Raw genomic sequence first — 21,687 nt, 5'->3', positions numbered from 1 at the left:
TCTTAAAACTCTGCATTCCCCTCCCTCCATCTCTCACTCCTGTCACACACCCCCCATCTCACTTTAAGCATAATGCCAAACACATAATCATAGGTTCATATTAAGGTGCCATTTAAAAGCAACTTGGTCACATCCCAGGATTGCACATGCCAACATTCCCAACCTTGGGAGAAGCTCTTCAATCTTCTCTGATAGGGATGGAGCCCAGATCATTGGTCTAAGCTGAGTGCCCAGGCCAGGGATTAAGGAGACAAGCTCCAGATAACACAGTAAGAAACCTGCTTTATAGATGAGCTTTGGGCAGGGGTGAGTGACCGCCTCATCTGTAGACAGCTCCAGATGTCTCAATGGACTGGATCATCTTCAGCATCCCCAAATCAGTTACACAGAGGCAGTAGAGGCTAAATTTGAGTTAATCCTAAAGCCCTTCACTGGCTATGTTTTGTTGGGTAACTTGCCCTCTCTATACCTCCTGGGCACTCAGTGCCCGCTGGCTGGCACCCTCTGCAAGCTTCTGGGCCTGGGCTGCCTGTGCCCTCTGCTGCCGGGCCTGGCGGTGGAGCTCCTCCATCCGTGCTTGGAAGTCACCCAGCTGCTCCCTCATGCCCATCACCAGCCTTTCTGCTGGTCCCAGGACCTGCTGAACCTTTGTGGAAAAAAGGGAGAAAATCTAGAAGTTTGTTGTAACTCTTACAGGCATCCCACAGTCTGCTTCTGCCATCTTTTCTCCCACTTTGTACAGACAGGGAAAAGTCTGTTCAACCAGGATATCCCAATGGTTCTCCCTAAGCCCCTGCCTGTCCATGATATCAGGCCTCCTCCTTCTCCAACTCAGCCAACCACACCCCTGCCTTAGGGTCCACCCCTGCCTTTTCTGCATCCTGGCCAAGAGCTCAAAACCAGACTTGAGGCTTATAAACCAGCCTTCTCAAGACCTCCAGCTTGGTCAACAAGGTCACTTTCTAGCATCTTGTATACCTTATGCCTAAATCTGTCTATTCGTTCTGAAATGGAGGAGAAGAATCTATAAGGCCTCACCTCAGCGACCCTGTCCTGGATAAGTTTAAGGGAGCGGCTGGTGCCTTGCATAGTGTCCTGGGCCTCCTGCAATGCCACCGTGCCCTGCCGCAGGTTCCCAACCACATCCTCTACCTGGCCTTCCACTGCGTGAGCTCGGCTCCTAAGGAACAGGAAGGAAGAGCAGAAAGAAGGAGTGAACAGTGAATGATAAATGTGTAGTTTAACTCACGCACCAGCCTGAGAAAACACCCTTTCCAGCTGAGACAAAGAGCAGGGACAATACTAGCTCCATAGCTCTTCCCTCCTGGGACCCCACCAAGAAGGGATAGTGAGTGTGTGTTATACCCAAGAAATCCCCTTGACCGTTTCTTTTATGGAAGACAGGGTCCAGTAAGTGAAGAGAAACCTGGATTTTTCATGTCACTTAACTATCCCCACCACAGTAGGCAGCGCCTCCTGTGTCCTGGACCTCTGTTCCTCTCTTCCAGAAACAGGGTTGGGGGACAAAACATTAGCCCAATCCTGGGTAGGGAGAAACTCAGGGCCCAAGGCCATACCTGGCCTGCTCAGCCTCAGTCTGGAGCCTGCGGGCTCGAGTAATGTCCTGCTTGGTCTGAGACAGCACCAGGTCCACGTTGGGGAGCCTGGCTGCGATAGCCTGGATCTCGTTCATCTTCCGCAGGACTGTGGCCGAGTCCGTGGGCAGCCACAGAGCCAGCACAGCCTCGCTGACCTCCTGGATGGTGGCTGCATCCATATCAGGGTCTGGAAGACAGTCATCCATCAGCCATCCATCCACTCACCTCCCCAAGGATCAGCAGCCTCTTAAACAGCAACATAGACAATGCCTCTGTGGCCCTTCTGATGTGGCCCCCCAGAGAAATACTGCCCACTCTCAAGCAAACTCAGGCGCCCATTCTCTAGGAATTTCCGAGATGCTGTAGGATGATTGTCCTGTGTTCTGTGCTGTGGGGAGGAGGCGTGTCAGCACAGCTGTGGCAACTAAGTGTCTGGTACCACAGGAAGTTGCGGGCTGGGAGGAGGAGGAGGAGGTGCGCCCGACAGCTGGTACTGAGCAATGTCTGCTGCAATCAGCCCCAAACTGAGGGGAGCAGTCAGGGACGGAGCTGCTTCCTTGGCCATGAGACTGCTTCCCAACCCCCCTCCCAAAGAAGTGCTCAAAGGCAAATAAGGATTAGCACTCTTTGCTGGAATGTCACCTTCTCAGAAGCCAGTCGTGGACCTCCATCCACACTAGAGCCAGACTTCTCATCCTCTTTTTCTGCCTTATCTTCCTCTCCAGTGCTTACCACCCATGTGCAAATGCTGAACTCATTTACCTGGTTTTTGTCTCTCCCGGACACAAAAAGATAAGCTCCATGAGAACAGGGACTGGCTTTTGCCCACAGCTCTTTCCCAGACCCTGGCACAGTGCCTGCACTTGGAGGTCCTTGATGTTTGTGGGGTAGATGAATGACTTCCAGATCTAGGCTTCCCATTATCCATTCAAGCAACCTCACAACCTCACAACAAGTCACGTGACTTCTCTGTGCTCAGTTTCCTAATCTCGGAAATAGGACTATTGGTCCACATTCTGAAGTTGTGACGTGACAATTAGCAAGAGTTTTTAACCAACTCTGAGTCAGAGAGTGAGGTCAGAAGTACAGAGATGACATCTTCCTATTAGCTTTTACAGATTTTACCTGAATGGAAGTGTCCAGGAGGCCCCACCTACCAAAAGGTTTGGCCTGGGCCTGAACTCCTCTGTGGCCCTGGGCCCAGCCTTGCTCCATGCCTGCCAGGTTTCCTCACCACTGGCTACACGAGTCTCTTCCCCAGGTCCCTCTCACGCCAGGTGGAAGGACATTCCTGGAAGGTGGAAGCTAGTCCTATTCACTGCCATGTCCCTAGGGCCAGCCTGCAGCAGCTTGACATAGGAGCTCAATGCATAACTGCAGTTGGGTTTAACTGGATTTATTCCATTGCAAGCTGCACAAGGACCCTGCCCATATTGATATCAACCTCTCCTCTAACCCACAGTCCTCTCCAAATCAGGCTTAATCTTCATCCTCCCAGCAAAGCCTCCCTTGCTGAACATAGCCCCTCCCAGCTCTGGTGCTTCATGTATTCTGCAAAATTTCACCCAGGCTGCAGCTGCACCACACTCAGTTCCTGGCCTTCTGAGGCTTGGAGTGGGCCCTAGTCAATATTTCCTGCTCTGCACAACAGCACATGAGGAGTTGAGACTGCAAATCAAATTAGCCTTAGTCCCTGCCTTTATGGAGCTTGGGATCTAGTGGGAGAGACATGTTGATAAATAAGGAAGCAAAACCAATGAGGGTAGAGGTGCCAGGTTGGCCACTGGAGATGTGCCTCACCCAGGCTAGAGGACCAGGGAGGCTTTCTGGAGACTGGAGTTCTTTCCTGAGAGAACTCTTAGAGGATGAGCAGGAATTATCCAGGTAAGGGGAGATAAGGGAAGGTAGACAATCCAGAGAGAGGGAAAACATTAGCAAAAGCAAAAGTGAGTGTGTATGTACATCCCAAAATGCAACAATGTAGATGTGCACAACTGAGTGAGAACAATGGGCTTGAATCCTACCCACACCACCTCCAAGATGGATGTTCCTAGACAGATTGCATAACCTCTCTGTGCCTAGATTCATTATATGCAAAATAAAGTAATAATAGTATTTAGCTCATGTAGCTAGAATTAAATAATATAATCGATGCAAAGCCCTTAGAACAGTACCTGGTACTTAGGAATGAACTCTACCTTTAATTTTTTCAATTACATTTGAAGAACTAGTGAAGAAAAATGATGTCACCTCCCTCCTCCATAGACCTGCCACTCTCCCTCCCATGCTGTGACCCTGTATACCAATAACAGCTAGCACCTGCCTCCTGCAAGAGTTCTCTGAAGCTAGAACCCACCACTTTGATAACTGTGAGAATTTTCCTTCTCTCTGCCTCTGGACCCATTGTAGGACTTGACCTGAGACACAGCATAACTGAGAGGACAAAAAGAGACTGGTTGTTCCCTGCCTGCTTATGCCAGCCTGGGGATTCCAGCTCCATCTCACCTCCTGGCCTGGGTCCTGGCCGTTAATTCAAGATGAGTGGCCTCTTAGCCTACATAAGGGCAAGACTCCCTTATGTGTGAGTCTGAGCCCCAAACCTTGGCCTGCCCCTTCATGCTTCTTTGCTGGTACCATCTCCCTGCATCCCTAGTAACATTTCCCCCCAGTGGGCCTTATGGTTTCAAGCAAGTCATAGTCATGCCTCTCTCTCACCTGCCATCTGTACTCAGGAGAGAGCTGTGGCCTATTGGGGGCAAAAACACTGCAATAGTAGCAAGAAGAGCCACTGTCATTACACCAAACCCTCAGCTCATATTAACTGGGCTCCCAGCCAGCAAATTTCCTGGCAGAGACCAGAAATCTAATAATATCAACTCACATTCCAGAGGCACCTTTAATTTTTCAAAGCACATTTTACATCAGTTATTTGATCCTCAGAATAAATTTGTGAAATACTACCATTCCCATTTGCAAGCGAAAGATGGGGCAAAGAGAAAAAGCAACATTTCCAAAGTCACACAAGTCTCCTGAGTCCTGTCCAAGGATCTTTCCATTGCACAGCCCTGTCCCACTCTCCAGGACAGCAGGGAAGAGACCACGTTCATCAGTTTGGGTGCATTCTGTGTCTAGCCTTATGGTAGTTGTGGTGATACAGCCATAGACCAGATAGCCAACCATCCCTGCCCTTTTATAGTCTGCAGTCTTCTAGTGGGGAGACACATGACATATTTACAGACAAATGAACTTCATAAGCAGAGCCTAAATAGCAGGGTGAAGGTATGGGGAATGGGGAGCAGGGGGCTGACCACAGGCAGGGTGGTCAGGGAAGGCTCCTCTGCAGAGATGATGCTGAAACTGAGACCTGGAGGATGAGAAGCAGCCACCTTGGAAAGAGCATCCCAGGAAGGCAAAGAGAAAAGGGTATCCAGTGAATGAAGGAAGGAGAAGCGCAAGGTCACATCCAGGAGATGGACAAGAGCCAGAACTTGTGAGCCAAGAGAGGAGCTGGGAGTTTATCAAGGAACAAGGTGAAGACTTTGAAGGATTCAAAGCAAGAGTGGGAAGCCATCTGACATATTTTTCAAAGGTGTCTGAGACCATGCTATTGGGAATGGATCACACACAGGGAGCAGGCAGAGAAGTCATTGGAGAGGCCAGATGAGTGACAGGGTCCTGGGCCAGGGTGCTGGAGGCCATGGAGGCAGGGAGGGAGACCGGGGATTGTTGAATGAGAATGGGAATGAGGGAGAGGCAGGAGCTGGACACCAGCTGAGGAGAGACTGAAGCCAGCTCACCTGTGAGGAAGTCCCGGACCTGCTGGATGAGGAACCGTGTGCGTCCAATGTCTTCCTCCATCTGGGAGTGACTGGTGCTCACCTGGGTCTTTAGGCGCTGAGCATCTGATTGGACCTGCGAGGCAGCTTCCTCAGCTGCCTTAATCTGTTGACACACCATGTGTTAGAAGGGGCCAGGACTCCATGGATCCTCTCAGCAGTCCCCAAGGATTCCATGGATCATCCTCGACCTTAGGACCTACTTACAAAGCATCTGTAACCAACCAAGTTTGGCCCCCAGAAGACACAATTTGGATGTTTGGTTTAAAAAAAAAAAAAACTCAAAAAAATTGATTCTAACTCTATGTCATGTTTGCTGTGGAACCTTAACACAATCACCTAATATTTCTGGGCTTTAGTCTCTGACTTTAAAATGGGAACTCTGGCCCTAAAGCAACTTAGTGAGACCATGTCTCTAAACAAAATATAAAAAAGGGCTGGGGATGCGACTTAGTGGTTAAGTGCCCCTGGGTTCAATCCCCAGTACCAAAAAAAAAAAAAAAAAAAGGAAAAGGAAAAAGAAAGTTCTGGATTGCCTGCAGAGTTCCGTCCTCTCTGCCCCCTCCTACCTGTGCCCACCTCCCTCCTGCTGCACCTACCATCTGCCTGGTCTGCTGGAGCTGGGAGTTGAAACCGCGGAGCTGCTCAGCCACCTGCCCCGCCATCCGGAAGGCCCCTCCAGCCCTGGGGCGGGCACCCCTGCAGTGGGAGCCACAGATAGTGCCATTATCCTGGGGACACAGTTCACCAGGACACGCTCCTGGGGTGCAAGCCGTCTGCCTGGAGCCGCCACAGAGCTGTGGAGAGATGGGGGTGTCAAAGAGGCTTCTCAATGACCACCCCCACCCCACACCAGGAAACAAACAGTCAGACATCCCCATGACAACCGGCATCAGAAACGTGTTTCCTTGGCAACGCCTGAATACCAGTGAGGGGCATGAGGGTCAGGATGGGTGAGCAGGTTCTCACTGGGGCAGGTTTGCCCTAATGGGAAATGTGGGGATGTGGCAGTAGTCCCTGTGTGATAAGCTAGAGTGGAGGTTCCAAGAAGAGGGACTCCCATTCCCTAAGTCACCTTATTGATGGCAGGTGTCAGATCAGGCAAGGAGGCCATCTCCAGCTTCAGGGATACCAGATCGGGGCTACCATCACCTTCACCTCTTCCCACCAGCCTGTCCAGCCCCTCTGCTCGTTTGCGGTCCTCCCTGAGCCGGTGCAGCAAGCTGGAGCTGTCCGAGATCTGCCGAGCAGCCTGCGATGACCGCTCATAGGCTGTGGTCAGCATCCGGAAGGCTCCTGTGGAACAAGGGGAAGGGAGAGAGCTGTCCATGGCACAGGAGGCCTGGAGAGATGAGGAGGAGCAGATGGGGAGAGGCGGATTATCTGGGTCTCTCTCTTCTTACCTGAAAGATCAACATTGCTTATTTTTTCAAACTGTTCCCTCTTGTTCTGATACATAACAAGGAGGTGATTGAAGCTTCTGTCCAGACTGTCCAAGTCTTCTGGGAGGGACAACATCTCCTCCAGCAGGGGAAGATCCAACTGCAGGTCCTGGAGAGTCCGCCTAGGATGGGAGAAGAGTATGGGCTAAAATGTAGGAGGGGGTTTGGCTTGCCAGAATCAACCTCCTCTTGGTAAAGCCGCCACTGAGTCAGGAGAAACAGGCTGCACAGGGCAGTTGTCTTCAGCAAAGCAACAGAAGGGAGAATCCACCAGCTGAAGATAATTCTTGTGGGCAGAGGCTGGGGCAGGGACACAGCCTTGCTCCATCCCTCTGCAGGTGGACTGTTAAATGCTCTCCTTCCTTGACTTCTCTGGCCTTCGTATTCTCCATTCTCCTCCCCCTCCCACAGTTCTCTGCCTGTGCTACCCTGTCCCTCTCCTCCTGGTCTCTTACTGTCTGACTTGAGCTATGGCTCCCAAACTACTCCTCTGGGGCACACACCACTCCACTCAGCTGCAAACCCATCACCTTCTGGCTGGACATGCCCACGTGAAGGGGGCTCATGATGCACCCCCAGGCTCACAGCCATGAGGCTCTCAGGGTCCTCTCTCCCCATGCCCTCTGCTGTCCACCCATCTCAACTCCCTCCCACAAGTGTCACCTCCTCCACCTCAGGCTTTGCTCGGCCATAGAACACCATTCCACCCTCCACACCTGCATTCCCAGCCTTCTGAACCCCTATGGATATACTACACAATTTAGAAACTTAGGTCAGGTGGCACCTCCCCTGTAAAGCCTGCCACATTCACCCGTTAGGGTAGCTTTAGCTTCTTATCACATGTCCACATTACTATTCTTCACTGTTGGCACATCAACCAGCTGCACAAGAGCCTCTGGGGAGTGAAGACCATGTCCTGTGAACTGTAATGTCCCTCACACCTTGTGTAATGCCTGGATCACACCAGGGGTTTTTAAATCTGTGGAGTGAATGAACAAATGATTTCCAACATTTGTTCTAGCTCCTCTGCTCAGGCCCCTGAAGAAGCTCAGCACCTCCATGAGTAAAAGAGGCTCAGCCTTCAATCCTCTTGGGCTACCTTTTCCCTGCTGCCTGGACATCTCTGTGTACCACCAGTCCACTGGTGCTCAGGAAATATAAACTAATTATAGAATCTTCCAGAACCAAATCTCACTGAGAAGTCACCTCTGCTGGTGGGAGGGGGGCGTGGGTGGGATGGCTTCCATTCCAAAAGCAAGTTGGGATCTATATTTAGCACCCCTGCCTCTAGGATGCCCTCCACCAGGGTGACTAATCCAGAGCTGACTCTCTCCTACAGGCAGCGCCAAGCACTTGAAAGAGTCCTGGGCTTGGGCTCCCTGCCTGTGCTCTGAGTCTAGCCCTGCCCCTCAATGGCCACGTGGCTATGACATCATTTATCAATGCCTGTCTCCTCACCTGTAAAACAGAAGTAATAACAGCCACCACTCTATCCTCACAGGACTGTCACAGTAGTTGAGAGTGGGTGCATGTGAAAATGTTTGTAAACTATAAAGGGCTGTAAAAAGGTAAGGAAAGACCAGTGTGTCCCTTATGTGAACCTATGTGGCATAATTCTCCAAGTGCTGTGCAGGGACAGTGATACCTGATAGAGAAGACGGCATTGGCCACCTGGGCCACATCCTGCTCTGTGACCAAGGCACTGCCCAAAATTGCTTGGATCTGCTCAATCTTGGCCTTGGCATCCTGCACCCTGGAGGCCAAGCCACGGTCTTCCAGGCCTGGCCCCGGTCGCAGGCCAGCAGTGGCATTGCGGAGACTGTGGAGGCGCCGAGCCTGCTCCTTGAGGTCTGAGTCATAGGTCTGGAAGCAGGGGTGGCAGGCCACGCACACGGGGTAGCGGTCACAGTAACCTCGCTGGCACTGGTCACAGCGACGCCCGGTTAAGCCAGGGCGGCAGAGACAGCGGCCTGAGGCCTTGTCGCAGCCCAGATTCTCTGTTCCTCGGAAGTCACAGTCACAGGCTAGGGCCAGGAGAAAAGACAATCAGAGAATGGGGTCAGGGAGAGAAAGGCGTTGGGGGAGAGAGCCCTACAGAGGAGGTGTGACCTGAGGGGACCGCCTGTGTGACTTAGAATAACAGTCCACAGTGGCTAGAAAAAAGGCAAAACTTACTCAAAAGCCCCCAGATGCCACGTACTGTTCCTTAGAACAGAAATACAGGCTGGGTGTGCCCCCCCCCCCCCGTACTTCTCACTTTTATAGATGAGGCAGCTCAGGCACAGGAGCTAACAAGCCTCCTCCCTCCAATGAGGAAACTGAGTGCAGAGGGGAGTGGCTCACTCAGTCACCAGGGAGGCAGAACTGAGGCCAGCACTGGGTCTGGACACTCTTGTCCTGGGCTCTTGTCACTACATCAAGCAGACTCTGGGAGTGACACCCTTCCCCCCTCAGGGCAGAGAGAAGAAGCAACCTGCCCTCCCTGCTCCTCCTTCTCCAAATGCCTGTTCTAAGGGAGGTGGGAGCAAGACAACCCTCCTGAGGTGTGGACGTGGGGGCGGCCTCTGGTTAGCCTCACTCAAGGGCCAGGAGGACAAGCAGTGGCAGGAGTGTGGCACTCACCGGGCTGCCCAGGCTCACGCCACACCTATCAATGCAGGATGTCCAACCACCTCACAGACCTGGGTGACCCCACCACAAGCTTGTCTCACCATGCAGTTAGCTCCCACCTCGGCATCCTGTGGCCACATCTCCATAGGTCCGGTCTGGACACTGGCGGATGAGTGCGGCAGCACTGCACTTGAGGCCACTAAACCCTTCCCGACAGGGGCACTGCCCTGTGAACTGAGAGGGGAAAGAACCATCAGGGGCCTTACCTTACAGGATCTGCCTGGCCCTGGTATCAGGGATCATGTCCCAGCCCCCTGCTCCACAGATAGTAACAAGGGCTCACCAGCTGTCTACAGAGAGGATGCGCCCACCCCACCCCCCATTGCAAAAAAAAAAAAAAAAAAAGGATCCCCCCTCACCCAGAGACAAGCACAAAAATCAAAGCCCAAAGTTGCTCTGCAAAAGGTGTGGCAAATATGGCTTTGCCCAAGGCTGAGAGCCACAGAGGGAGGGACATCTGGTGGCCTCCCCCAAGAGGAACAGGGATAGAAGCATCCCAGCCTGACTTTCAAAACTCCCACAAGGGGAGCATGAAGTTAAGACAGAGATGCTGGTGGGCAGACCACCCCCCCTCCTGCTGAGGAGCCCCTGGGGCCATCCCACCTCATACCTGGTTGCACTGGGGGCTGAGGGAGTTGTGCGGGTCACAGGCACATGGCTCGCAGCCCCGGCCACTGGCCAGTTTCCAGTGGTAGGGAGCGCACTGGTCACATTTGGGACCCACCACGTTGGGCAGACACAGGCAGCGCCCACTCTCCTCATCACAGGGCATGTCCCGCTGGGACCCCAGGATGCTGCAGTCACAACCTGCAGGAGGGCGGGCTGAGCTCAAGCAGACACCACGAAAAAAATTCAGCCCCAGAAGACACACATGCAAGGAGGAGGCCAGCCAGGAAAAAGCACTGGGCAGGGCGGTCCCCTGTGGATAACATGGCTGACTCACAACCACTGTGCCTTCCCAGCCACCTGGCAGCTTGGCGGCCGGCAGGCCCACCCTTCTCTGGCTGACTCAGTTCTACCTTCCAACCCAGGGCCTGTGCTGCCACCTGCTGGTGGCTAGTAGCACAACACTTGTGCTGGGAAAGAAGGAATCTGACCTACCAGCCCATCTCCACTGTCTGCCCTTGAGTGGGATTTCCTCTGAAGACAGCAGTGCAAGATTTGGACTGGGGGCCCATGCAGCCCACCCCACACCACACTAGGCCAGGTCCCCTACTCACGGTGGCAGCCCTGTGGGTTGGTGTAGGTGAGTCCTGTGAAGCCTGGCTTGCAAAGGTCACATCGCTCTCCCTGCACATGTTCTTTGCACACACATTGCCCGGTTACTGGGTCACAGGGAGCCCCTGGCACTGCCCCATCCGGATCACACTCACAAGCTGAGAGACAAAAGCAGCCGTGGCAATAATAAAAAAGAAATTTTGAGAGCTCAAAGCAGATTCTAGGAGCCACACTGCCTGGTTCAAATCTTTGTTCCACCATCGGTTATTTGTTAATCCACCTTACAACCTCAATCAAGTACTTTATACCCCTCTGCACCTCTGTTTCTTCATCTGTATAATGGGAAAATAATACATCCCTCCTAGCTTCTTATGAGTAATAAAAGTGTAAATATCAATTAGGTAGAAAGACAGTTGAGGATGTTAAACACTATACCAGTATTTTAGTTTTCATGATTTACCAAACAACTACTATGTACCAAGCAATCAACCAGGCACTCTCCCATGTTGTCTCATAATGCTCATGATAACCCTGAAATGTGAGGATTCTAATCCCCACTGTACTGATGAGGAAGCTGAGGCTCTGGGATGCTAAAGAACTTACTAAAGGTCACATTGTCACTTTGCAAGTGAACGCTGGACACAAGAGTCAAACTCAAGTATGTCTCAGTCTTTCCATAAACAAATAATATCAACAGGAAGTGACCCAGCTTTCCCCTACCAGACTCCTTGGCCTCTATTATGCCTTTCAAAACAAAATACTCCTTCATTGCCAAAGTCTTGGCTGATTAAAACCGCCTCCACCCACCTGCCTCAGTCTAGTTTGCTCTCTCCTGTGTGCAGTTTGAGCCCTTGTGGGCATGTTAGCCGTCTCTGACTGTTCCAGCCCCTTACATTCATGCGTTCATTCAACAAGCATTCCTTGAGCATTGATTATTTGTTAGTCAATTGTGTTAGGACCAGAGAAAATAAGACATGATCTTGGAAGAGTTATCGATATTGAGTAAATAGAAAAACAAGTATCAAACCACATTGCCACATGGTAAAGGCAACACCATGGGCAAAGAGATTTAATTCCTCTTTTGTGTGTATGATTTATTCACCAGACCACAGGAGCCATAGCTTACGTTTATTTTTTTCTCTTCTATACCCAAAGTAAGGCTATGTACTGATTGGCTCATTGATTGATGGTCCACTGAAGTTAAATGATTTGTTTAATAGTACTCAGCTAAGTTAAAAGAACCACCACAAGTCCTGATTTATGACCAAGTCTTTGTGCTCCCCAGTGGCCTTTATATCCCCAGGGACATGTGTCCTGTTGTAACTAGAGAAAGTGGGGAATAATAGATGAATGACACTCTGGGTCCCTGGGGCCCCTACTCACGAATACAGGTCTCTTGAATAGGAGCGCCTGGTCGCCGGTTCCGGAAATAGTGCAGCTGACACCGCTCACAGTTCTTGCCCTCAGTGTGGTCCCGGCAATTGTCACACACACCTCCATGTGCCCCTTGGCTGGCCGCAAATACAGATGGGTCGAAGTGACATGTCTCTGAATGCCCATTGCAATCACATCCTGAAAAAAAAGGGATCCCAAAATTGATATCTGACCAGCACCATTGCCATCCACCAAGCATGAGCCAAAGCAGCTCCTTAGAATCTCTAGCAACTCTACAAGACCATCAGGGCAGGGAAGTGGGGAGATGAGGTCAAGGAGCCTTGTGTAATACACTTAGGGATACACAACCAGGAAGAAAGCTAAGTAAATAAGGACTCAGGCCTCCTGATTCCCAAGTGTATGGTGGGCAGGGGTGAAGTCAAGAACAGTGGCCTTGCTGGAGCAAAGAGAGAGCCCTTTGAATGGCCTATCCTCGGCCCTCTCACCATGAATCTCCTGCAGGGTCACTGCCTTCCTGGGGCTGTGTGAGCAAAGACTCTGACTCCAAGGGACCATTTGATGTAGAAAAACTGACAATAGGGAACCAGATATGTTTGACCCAGGATAAAGCAACTGGAGGGGCCAGAGGAAGAAGGCTCTGGGGACACTGTGAGAGCCATGTGTCATCAGCAGAAACCAAGCCCTGGCCCCTCCAGGGCTGGCTGAAAACAAGGCAGAGGCAGTGGAAGATCCCACCCAATCCTCTCTCCACCCCCACAGAGCCAGGACAGCTTAAATTGCAAGACTACAATTTGGTTTAGATTTCAAAAATAAAAAAACAGATTCTCGCTCTGTCCCAGGAGAGGTCAGTGAGTGGCAGCAGGGTCAGCAACCAACTCAGTCATTACACAGAAGAGGGGTGACCCCAGGTCCTTACTTTGACATTCATGGGGGTTTTGGGTCTCTGCAGGTCTCCAGGGCCGGTTGTTATAGAAGGGGGCACAGCGTTCACAGTTGGGGCCAGCAGTGTTGTGCTGGCAGACACAGACATCATGGACCTGGGAGAGGCAGCCGTGGGTCATCAAGAATAATTAACAAAGGAGAGCCCCAGGGATGGAGCTGCCCTCTCCTGTGAGACCCTCCAGCCCACCACTCATGGCTTGCCCAGACCTCAGCCTCTCAGGATGCTCTTCCTGAATGCCCCAGCCCTTGCCCAGCTCCTGTGACAGTTACAGTGTCCTTCCTACTGTTGTTCTGTGTGAGAGCACACACATGTGAATGTACCCTCCCTGTTCCTCTAGCAAGGATTTCTACAAGCTCATTCCTTTCCCTTGGACACCCCAGGATGCCCAGTCCAAGGCTGCACCTAGAAGGTGATCAGACACCCTTGTGGGTAAACTGGGATTCTAGAAGCTGGTGGGCTCTCTGGATATTTATATTCCAGCAATTCATGACTAAGTTGTTTGGCTAATGGGACTCTTACGATAAATCATTACTAGGCTCATTAAGGTATAAAAATAGAATAGCTGTTGTGTGTTAATTGCCTCTCAAATTAAACCCAACACCCTCAGCTTGGCATTGGAGGACCCGTACCACGTTTGCTCCATTCTCATCCCCTGCCGACAGCACAGCAAGCTGAGCTTTGAATCACTCCCTGTACCCTGCCTGCTTGCCCCCATCTCTTGGCCATTTCTGATGTTTTTCCTTCCGTCTGGAATTCTCTTCTTCTGTATTCCCCAGCAAATCCCACCCAGTAACTCCAGCTAGAATGGCACCTCCTTCCTAAGACCTCCCTGGTCCCTCAAGTTCCATAAATTGCAACCCTGGCTGCACTTCACAATTACCCGGGGAGTGTTTTGGGAAACACCAATGCCCAGACTCAGTTCAGCTCGAATCTTGGGGGACAGGCCCAGGCATCTGTGCCTTTTAAAAGCAGTGATCTCCTCTCACCCCACTTCAGTTCCTTTCATTTGTCTTATGGGCCTTAATGGATCACCTGTCCGTCCCCTGAGCTGGCCCCTGCCAGACTCCTCTGCAACTTGGGGCTGCAGTTGGTCCAAGAATAAAGAACAAAGCAACTATGCCATGCCATTTGCACCTCCCCACCTTGGGCTGATTTGCATATTTCTTCATGTCCCTCTACTACCAGGACAAACATTGTGCCCCCATATGTTGACAGAAAAACCAATGCCCCAGAAAAGGGCTTCTTTAGCCAAGGCTCTCTCTCCTCCACTCCTGGGCCTAGTTTCACAGTATAATGCCCTGGGGAGCTTGTTAAACTGGGGCTTCTATACCCAGCCCTGCTGAACCCAGTTTGCTAGCCTGGGATACACTTCCCATCCATACTAATATTATTCAATCAACTGCCCTGTTTCTCACACTGGATAGCCTTTAGCCTGGTGGCACCCTGCAACCTCCTGGACCTTTAAATCAAATAATAAAATAGAATACCTGATGGTGGAGGTCCATGCAAGTTTTTCCTAGGTACCCAATAAAATGATAATTTACAATATTTTCATACTTACATTTTTAGATAATAATGTTGTAAATGGCAATTTACGCATTTTAAATACAGTTCATAGCCCGGGTAAGAAGCTTTGCCTTAAGCTCCCCCTGGGCAGCCACATATACACTTACAAGTCACGAAAAATTAAAACCATCTCAAGCTATAAAGCAGGTCTGCATAAATACTATAAAAGTCTAATTTCATAAATGACTGTCCTTTAAAATAATTTTTATTATTACTGAAATATGAAATACCCAAGTCTTATGTTGCGTGTCCTCTCTGTGTCACAGGAGCCCCAAGAACTTAGTCTGCCCGGTCCTTTCCCCCAGCTCTCCCCACCCTGGGCTGTCACCTGCACAGCTGAGGAGGGACTTTCAGGGGCTGCAGGCTTGGGTGCACAGTGGTCAGCGTGGCCGTGACAGAAACAGCTCCCCTGCAGGCGCAGCTGGGACACTGCAAAGTAGGCGCTGGGGGGATAGAAACCCCTCTGGGGCATTGGGGCCAGCCTGGTGAAGTTGACTCTCAAGTTTGTGATGTCTCCCAACTCTGAGAGGGGCAGCGACAAGGAGGGGGAGGTTGGGGAAGGTAAAACCAAGAAAGGAAGTTAGAGGCAAATAGTCTCCTAGGCCAGGATAGATAAAGAAAAGTATTTTGATAGCCCCATCCTTCTGTCCTGCCTTCACATTATCCAAGGGACCACCCTCCCCAGCCCCCCACCTTCTCACAGCATCCTGCACACAATAACCCTAAGAGGCAAGCCAGGCAAGAATTATGTCAGAAAAAATAGGAAAGAACAGGAAATTTCCATGACCTTGGTTCCAACTTGTTTCATTCCCCACTAAAAGTCCCACTAGCAGGAAGAGCAGCCAGACTGACCTTGAATTTTTTGACTTTGAGTTGCTGGAATCCCAGACGCTAAATCCATAAGGTTAAGTTGAACCTATACAGAGGGGAGAAAGGGAAGAACCAAAGCATAACAGCGTGCCCCAGCTCGGAGCCCTTCCTTTCCATTCTGTGCTCCATCCTTCTTGTAATCAGAGGTTCTTCTTTTGTGGAACATGAGAGAGACCACCTCATGAGCTCGCCACCTGCTCTGGATGAGCAAGATAACTGCTGGGCATTAAGTGAGTGTGTGTGTGTGTGTGTGTGTGTGCACACGCATGCACGTGAGCACGTTTGTACAAATTCTCCTCTCCAGTTAAAAATAAAGGTATCTCAAGAATTTCCTGATTTTCTTGGGCCAAAAATTATTGTGATATACATGATCTATGCATGAGGTTTCAACAGATTCTAATTTTCCAATGTCATATGATGAATAAAGGGGTCCAGAACCCAAGACTACTTGAACTTAGTAACCATGGCACTCTAGACAATCCTAATTTCAATTTTTTTATTATTTATAATCAAAACCACTCAGTGGACGTGACTTCCTTACATATCCCAGGAATTTTTTAAGCCAACCCTCCACAAATCAGGAAAAAGTCCTGGCTCTGATCTGGGGTCTGGGAAGCATGGGGAACCTAGACTTGGATAAGGATATAAACGAGGAGGAGCTGTCCCGCCCGAAGGAAGCAGCTAGGCAAGCAGTAGGCAGGGACCACTCGGCATCGGTTCACCTGGGTGCAGCTCTTGGGAGTCACCCCATCCCAGCCAGGGACAGGAGAAGAGAAACCAGCCTCCTCCACCAGGGAATAGGGAATTCAGTTACATAAGAGTTTGGCCAACATTTAGGAGGATTTGGAGAGAAGCATTCTGGGTGTTTATAGAATCGAGTTCTCATTCCCAGTTTAGGATTTAAATTCACATAATCTAGAACTCTTTATACCTGAATTTCCCTCCAAGGACTAGGACTGGACCAAATGGATGATTTCAAACAAAAAAAAATTTCATTTTTGTGTTGAATCCTGCCAAAGTGAAGATAAATTTTTGTAATTTTCTCCTCTGCATATAGGGATGTGCCAATGAGCAGCCTGGGAAGAGGCTGTGGAAGAGGGCCTCAAGCTGCTTCTGAAATATCCCCATCAATGCTCACAGGGCATCATTACTGGGGAAACTGGCCACCAGTGTTATCGCTTCTTCTCAAGACTCCTTGTGACTTTGTGAACTAGGGGGCTTTGGGTACTGCTGTGCTTACTTTTTCAGGGGTCTCTCTACATACCTTTCCCCCATTTAGGTGTCCATTAGGTCTCTGGGGCAAGGGCTGGCACCGGGCATCTTGCCAACTCTGGGGCTGGCCCTGGCGGACCCGGGGGAAGGCAGAGGTACAGTCCGCAGCCAGGTACTGGTACACCCGCCAGGTCTTGCCAAAGTCTGAGGAGCGCTCAATCAGCATGCCTGCTGGCAGAGGCCCCTGGAAAGACACAAACAGGAGGACCCTGAGAAACAAAGGAAAGGGGGGCTCTGGTGGTGTGCCCATGAAACATAATCACAGAAACAGTTTCCTCCAATGAGGGTGATAAAAAGAGGCCCAGTAGGAACAGGTAGACTCAGGGACATCCCCACCCACTCCTCCTGGCAAACCATAGACCACAGAAGTTTGTGCTCAGGGAAACAGTGGAAAGAAACAGAGACAAAATCTGTATTCCAGAAGGTGTGATCCCTCCTAGATCAGTCACCCCACTTCCCCCACCAGGCTTCCATGCCAGAAAATTCTCCCACACCTGCACTTCCCACGGCAACCATTTTTATCCCTATAAACCTGGGTTCTGTCTTTCTTCTCCCCTGCACCCGCCCCCTCCTCATCTCTGATCTGGTCATCTATGGCCATAGTCCAGGCTATGGTCATACTGACCCTGAATTATTGCCCACAGCGTGGAACTCATGTCCAGCCTCTGTCCTGGACCTCCAACCACTCCCCCCACTTCGCCAGAGAGATCTTCCTGTATAGTTTATTTATTTGATCATGACACTCCACTATCAATCTGCATGGGTCTAAAGATAAAATGCAAGCTCTAGGCATGATATACATATGTCCCTGTCCCTCTCCTTGGTGATTACCTCCATTCTGGGTGGCTTCCCAGCTTGTGCCACTTCTTATACTGAAAGTTCATAAAGCTCCAAAACAGAACCTAAATCAGGTCCACCTCTCCAACTTCAGTGCCACGTCCTATCACCCCACCACCACCACCACCACTTAGCCTTCCCCACAGTCTCCATCTTATATCCTCTCATCCATTCTCTCCGACCTCTTAACTCGGTCACACCTGCCCCATACAGAAAGAGCTCTCTCTTTGAAAACATACACATGGACTGTGTTATTCCTTAGCTAAAAATCCTCCAACCCACTCTTTTTAAAATCCGATCTTCTGACTGTGAGAGAAGAGGCCCTGGGTTCCTGGGCCCTGATTGCCTCCTCACCTTCCTCAGACACCTCCATCTCCACAAGAGTTTAACCACACCAACCTCACTCCCCCAACACCTTGGTGCCAGTCCTCCTGTTCTCTTTGTGCTCAAAATGGTCCTCCCCCCAGGGCATCCCCTCTCATCTTCTGTTCTCAGCTTAAATGTCACTTCCTCCAGGAGGTGCATTCTTCTGCCCACACCATGCTCATCCCACCCCACCCCACTATTATTTCCTATCCCAGCATCTCATCTCCTTCAGAAAACCCACCACAATTTCCAATGAATTATTTTTCAGTTTCCTACTTTTTATTTTCTCACTTTAGACCAGGATTTCTCAGCCTCTGCACTGTTAATATTTTGAGTTGGATAACCCTTAGTTCCAGGGGCTGCCCTGTGCATTGTAGGATGGTTAGCAACATCCCTGACCTCTACCCAGAAGATGTCAATACTGTACCCACAGTTGGGACAACCAAACATGTCTCCAGAAATTGCCACATATCCCCTAGGGAAATGTAGACAGCCAAATCACCCTTGGTTCAGAAACAGCACACTAGATCGTAGGCCAATTGGCCCATCTCGCTCACAGCTGTATCCCCAGCATTAAGCACACAGTAGGTGCTTAGTATACATTTTCTGGATGAATGTATCTTTAGTCTGCTGCCCCCTACACATTTACATCTGTAAATTCACCACTCATCAGTGTACAGCCCTCTTACCTCCATAAATGCTTTTTAGCCACCAAACCCAGAAGGGATTCACTGGCCCCCTCCCCAATTGTATACCTTCCTGTCTCCCCTCCTGGCCTTGGTGCTTGCTATTCTCTTGGCCTGGAATGAACATTGCCTTTGCCCTGGTTATTACTGATCTATGAAGTTTAATCTTCCCATGAATGCATTCTCTGAAAACCCCACTACCACCCCATACCAAGGCAGACCTAGCTGGATACCCCCTCCCATGCTCGCCAAGGCCTATTCTTACCAATGTCTCAGCACCCATTACACTGTCACTACTAGGTCTCGGTCTTCCCTGCATATTGTAAAAGCAGCTTGAAGAGTGTTGATTTAGCTTTACTTATCTTTCTATCCCTAACATCTGACCTCAAACCCAACATGTAATCAGTGTCCAATACGTATGTGACAAGAACTGACAAATAAATGAATGGGTAAAGCATAATAAAGCAATGAGACCATTTAAGAGTGTCCATCCAAGTGACAGTTGCCCTTCAAAATTGTCACCTTTCGAGACTGGGCATCCATTCAAACAGTGCTGTCCTTTCTCAAAATACTCTTGACCTTTACGTAAGGCATGGCTCTTAGAGCCAACTTTCCCAGTCATGTAAGAAATTAGGTCCTATTACTTTTTAACTCCAAGCACTTTTTTAACTCTTGAAAATCATATTGCTTTTCCTGATCATCTAATCTTATTAACCAAACTTGATCCTTTCGTATTTAACAATTTCTGTAGAAATAATGAAATCAAAGCTTCTGTGGACAGAAAAAAAATGACCTGTCACAAATGAATGAATGTACTCCCACTGGGCACAGTGGCACACACCTGTAATCCCAGTGACATGGGAGGCTGAGGCAGGAGGATTGTAAATTTGAGGCCAATCTCAGTAACTTAGTGAGGCCCTAAGCAACTTAGTAAGACCCATCTCAAAAAAAAAAAAATGTTTCTAAAGGAAGGGCTGGGGACACAGCTCAGTGGTAAAGCAAAGAGAGAAAGAGAGAGACAGAAAGGAAGAAAGCAAGGAAAGAGGGAAGAAGGGAGGGAGGGGATGGGAAGAATGAAGGAAATGTCCTTTCTAAAAGGATTATCTCAGAAATTAGTCCAAGAATCTGAAAATAATTTGAAAAGTAATAGCACAGGAGGAGTGGAAGGCCCATCAAGAGAGCCGTCCTAAAGGGACATCTTTCATATGCATAGTTCTTCGCTATTAGCTAAATTTAAAGTCATCTGCAAAGTTATTAAACAGAGTATACCAGAATACACAGTGGATAATAAGCAATCAGGCCCAGCAGAATCAGTACTTGGCAGAGTTGAGTTAATCAGATGGGTTAAGGATAGGGGATACAGAGAGGAAGAGAATAGATAATCTTGACATAAACAAAACAGGGAGCCTAGCAACACAACTCCTTTCAAGAGCCAAACCTCTGTTGCTACCTTGATATAAGCTCATGGTAAATGTCTCCAGGCCTGGGGAGGGGGCCACAGAGCATTTGGTGCTATCACTCCCAGCCTGGGAAGACAAGAACACTGCTCCTCCGTGGCCTAAGCCCACATAGCGCAGGACCGCCTCTCTTATCCATCACCGTTTCCAGAAAGCACACCTTAAAATCCATTGTGATGTCATGAAGCTGCAGTCTCCTGTCCAAATCCAGCTGCAGAGAGACAGGGCTCACATCTGAAGGGAAAAATGGTAAAAGCATTAGGTCAGAGACTTTCCGCCTTCCCAGGCCTGCATAAGGTCCTGGTCTAGACTAGCTCTAGGAAGTGCAAAACACTCCAACCTTGATTCTCTGGTTTACCTCTGGGAGAGGAGATTACCAGTACATTTGTACTTGGGTGATCTATTCAAGATCCTGTCTGATTTTGGCCAAATTTCCTCCCCGCCATCACCTGATGCTTCTCACAGCATAGTGGGTTTCAACTTGTCTGTCCACACTGATTCTGAAGCTCAATTCTTTCCGTGCACCACCCATTGAAACTACATAGAGTGAAATAAAGGCAGTTCTCTCTCCTCAGAACCTTTCCTTAACATCCCAAAAGATTTTTGCCTCTAACACCCAACAGATCTCAAATATACATATAGAAGGTTCTGCTTGTCAACCTCCCATGCCTCACTGCCATAAGAAATACCTAGAAACCCAAAGGGTTCCTGAGCACCTCCATCCAGCCCCAGCCTGTGGAGCTTCCCCCCCGCAAGTTTGAGCCCCTATAGGTGGGAGATCCTCACCGTTCTGGGACTGCCACCAGCGCATGGGGCCAGAGGAAGAGACCACATTCTCCACTCGGTGACTATTGTAGTTGTGAGGCAGCCTGGAGTCACACTTGCAGCATTTCAGTCGCCACTGTTGGGGAGGGAGATGGCAGAGGCTCAGGGTCGGGGAGTCCCCATCAAATTAGCCCTTGTGTCCTGAGATCCCAACATATCATGCCCTCTGTGGGAATCCTACCTCCAGGGATCCATTGGTTTCATTAATACACCTGGAAAGGTGAATTTCTTAAAAACAGGGCTATTGGACATCTTTTAATTCCTCCTGTCCCTACTAACATACAATTGAATAGTAAACAGATGTTGTAGCTATAAAGGGATATAAAGTGGTGGGAAAAAAAATAACCTTGAAACACAACATTGTCTTGAAGAGAAACTTGAGAAGAGTGCCAAAGGCTACAAGAAGGAGGAGAGGTTTGCATCAATTTAGCGTGGAGTATGCGTCAGATGCAAGCTGGAAAGTTTTATATCTGACCTCCTTTACCCTGAAAGCCTGGCTGGCAAACGCTGGGATGTTGAGGATCAGGAAGAGGGTACACCAAAAGAAAATAAAGAAATTTGGGTTTTCAGGTCTAGCTTTGTTAACCCACTTCTTACACTGATTTTCTTTATAAATTGAGTGTGGTTTGGACTAGAATCATTCATTCATCCAACAAATACTGATGGAGTAGGTACCCTATGTCAGGCACAACTGTGGGCTCTGGAG

At 49.6% G+C, this 21,687-nt stretch overlaps 1 protein-coding gene across 5 annotated transcripts in view; it reads right to left on the bottom strand.

Moving 5' to 3' along the window:
• Lamb3 (laminin subunit beta 3) overlaps positions 1–21,687 on the bottom strand; it is a 43,571-nt gene that overhangs the window by 3,102 nt on the left and 18,782 nt on the right. For all 5 annotated transcript variants that reach the window (XM_076873009.1, XM_076873010.1, XM_076873011.1 and 2 more), the window contains 18 exons: positions 20,943–21,057; positions 20,317–20,390; positions 16,803–16,994; positions 15,521–15,584; positions 14,997–15,190; positions 13,076–13,196; positions 12,148–12,336; positions 10,767–10,922; positions 10,157–10,353; positions 9,606–9,720; positions 8,522–8,900; positions 6,838–6,998; positions 6,510–6,730; positions 6,034–6,231; positions 5,396–5,540; positions 1,578–1,785; positions 1,039–1,180; positions 470–646 (listed from right to left, as the gene is read on the bottom strand). In XM_076873009.1, the coding sequence (XP_076729124.1) occupies positions 470–646; positions 1,039–1,180; positions 1,578–1,785; positions 5,396–5,540; positions 6,034–6,231; positions 6,510–6,730; positions 6,838–6,998; positions 8,522–8,900; positions 9,606–9,720; positions 10,157–10,353; positions 10,767–10,922; positions 12,148–12,336; positions 13,076–13,196; positions 14,997–15,190; positions 15,521–15,584; positions 16,803–16,994; positions 20,317–20,390; positions 20,943–21,057 (3,048 nt within the window). The remainder of the gene's footprint in view (positions 1–469; positions 647–1,038; positions 1,181–1,577; positions 1,786–5,395; positions 5,541–6,033; positions 6,232–6,509; positions 6,731–6,837; positions 6,999–8,521; positions 8,901–9,605; positions 9,721–10,156; positions 10,354–10,766; positions 10,923–12,147; positions 12,337–13,075; positions 13,197–14,996; positions 15,191–15,520; positions 15,585–16,802; positions 16,995–20,316; positions 20,391–20,942; positions 21,058–21,687) is intronic.

This window comes from Callospermophilus lateralis, chromosome 13 (assembly GCF_048772815.1).
Source record: "Callospermophilus lateralis isolate mCalLat2 chromosome 13, mCalLat2.hap1, whole genome shotgun sequence".
NCBI lineage: Eukaryota > Metazoa > Chordata > Mammalia > Rodentia > Sciuridae > Callospermophilus > Callospermophilus lateralis.
Note: the sequence above shows the minus strand (reverse complement) of the source record. Positions and strands in the feature narration are given on the sequence as shown.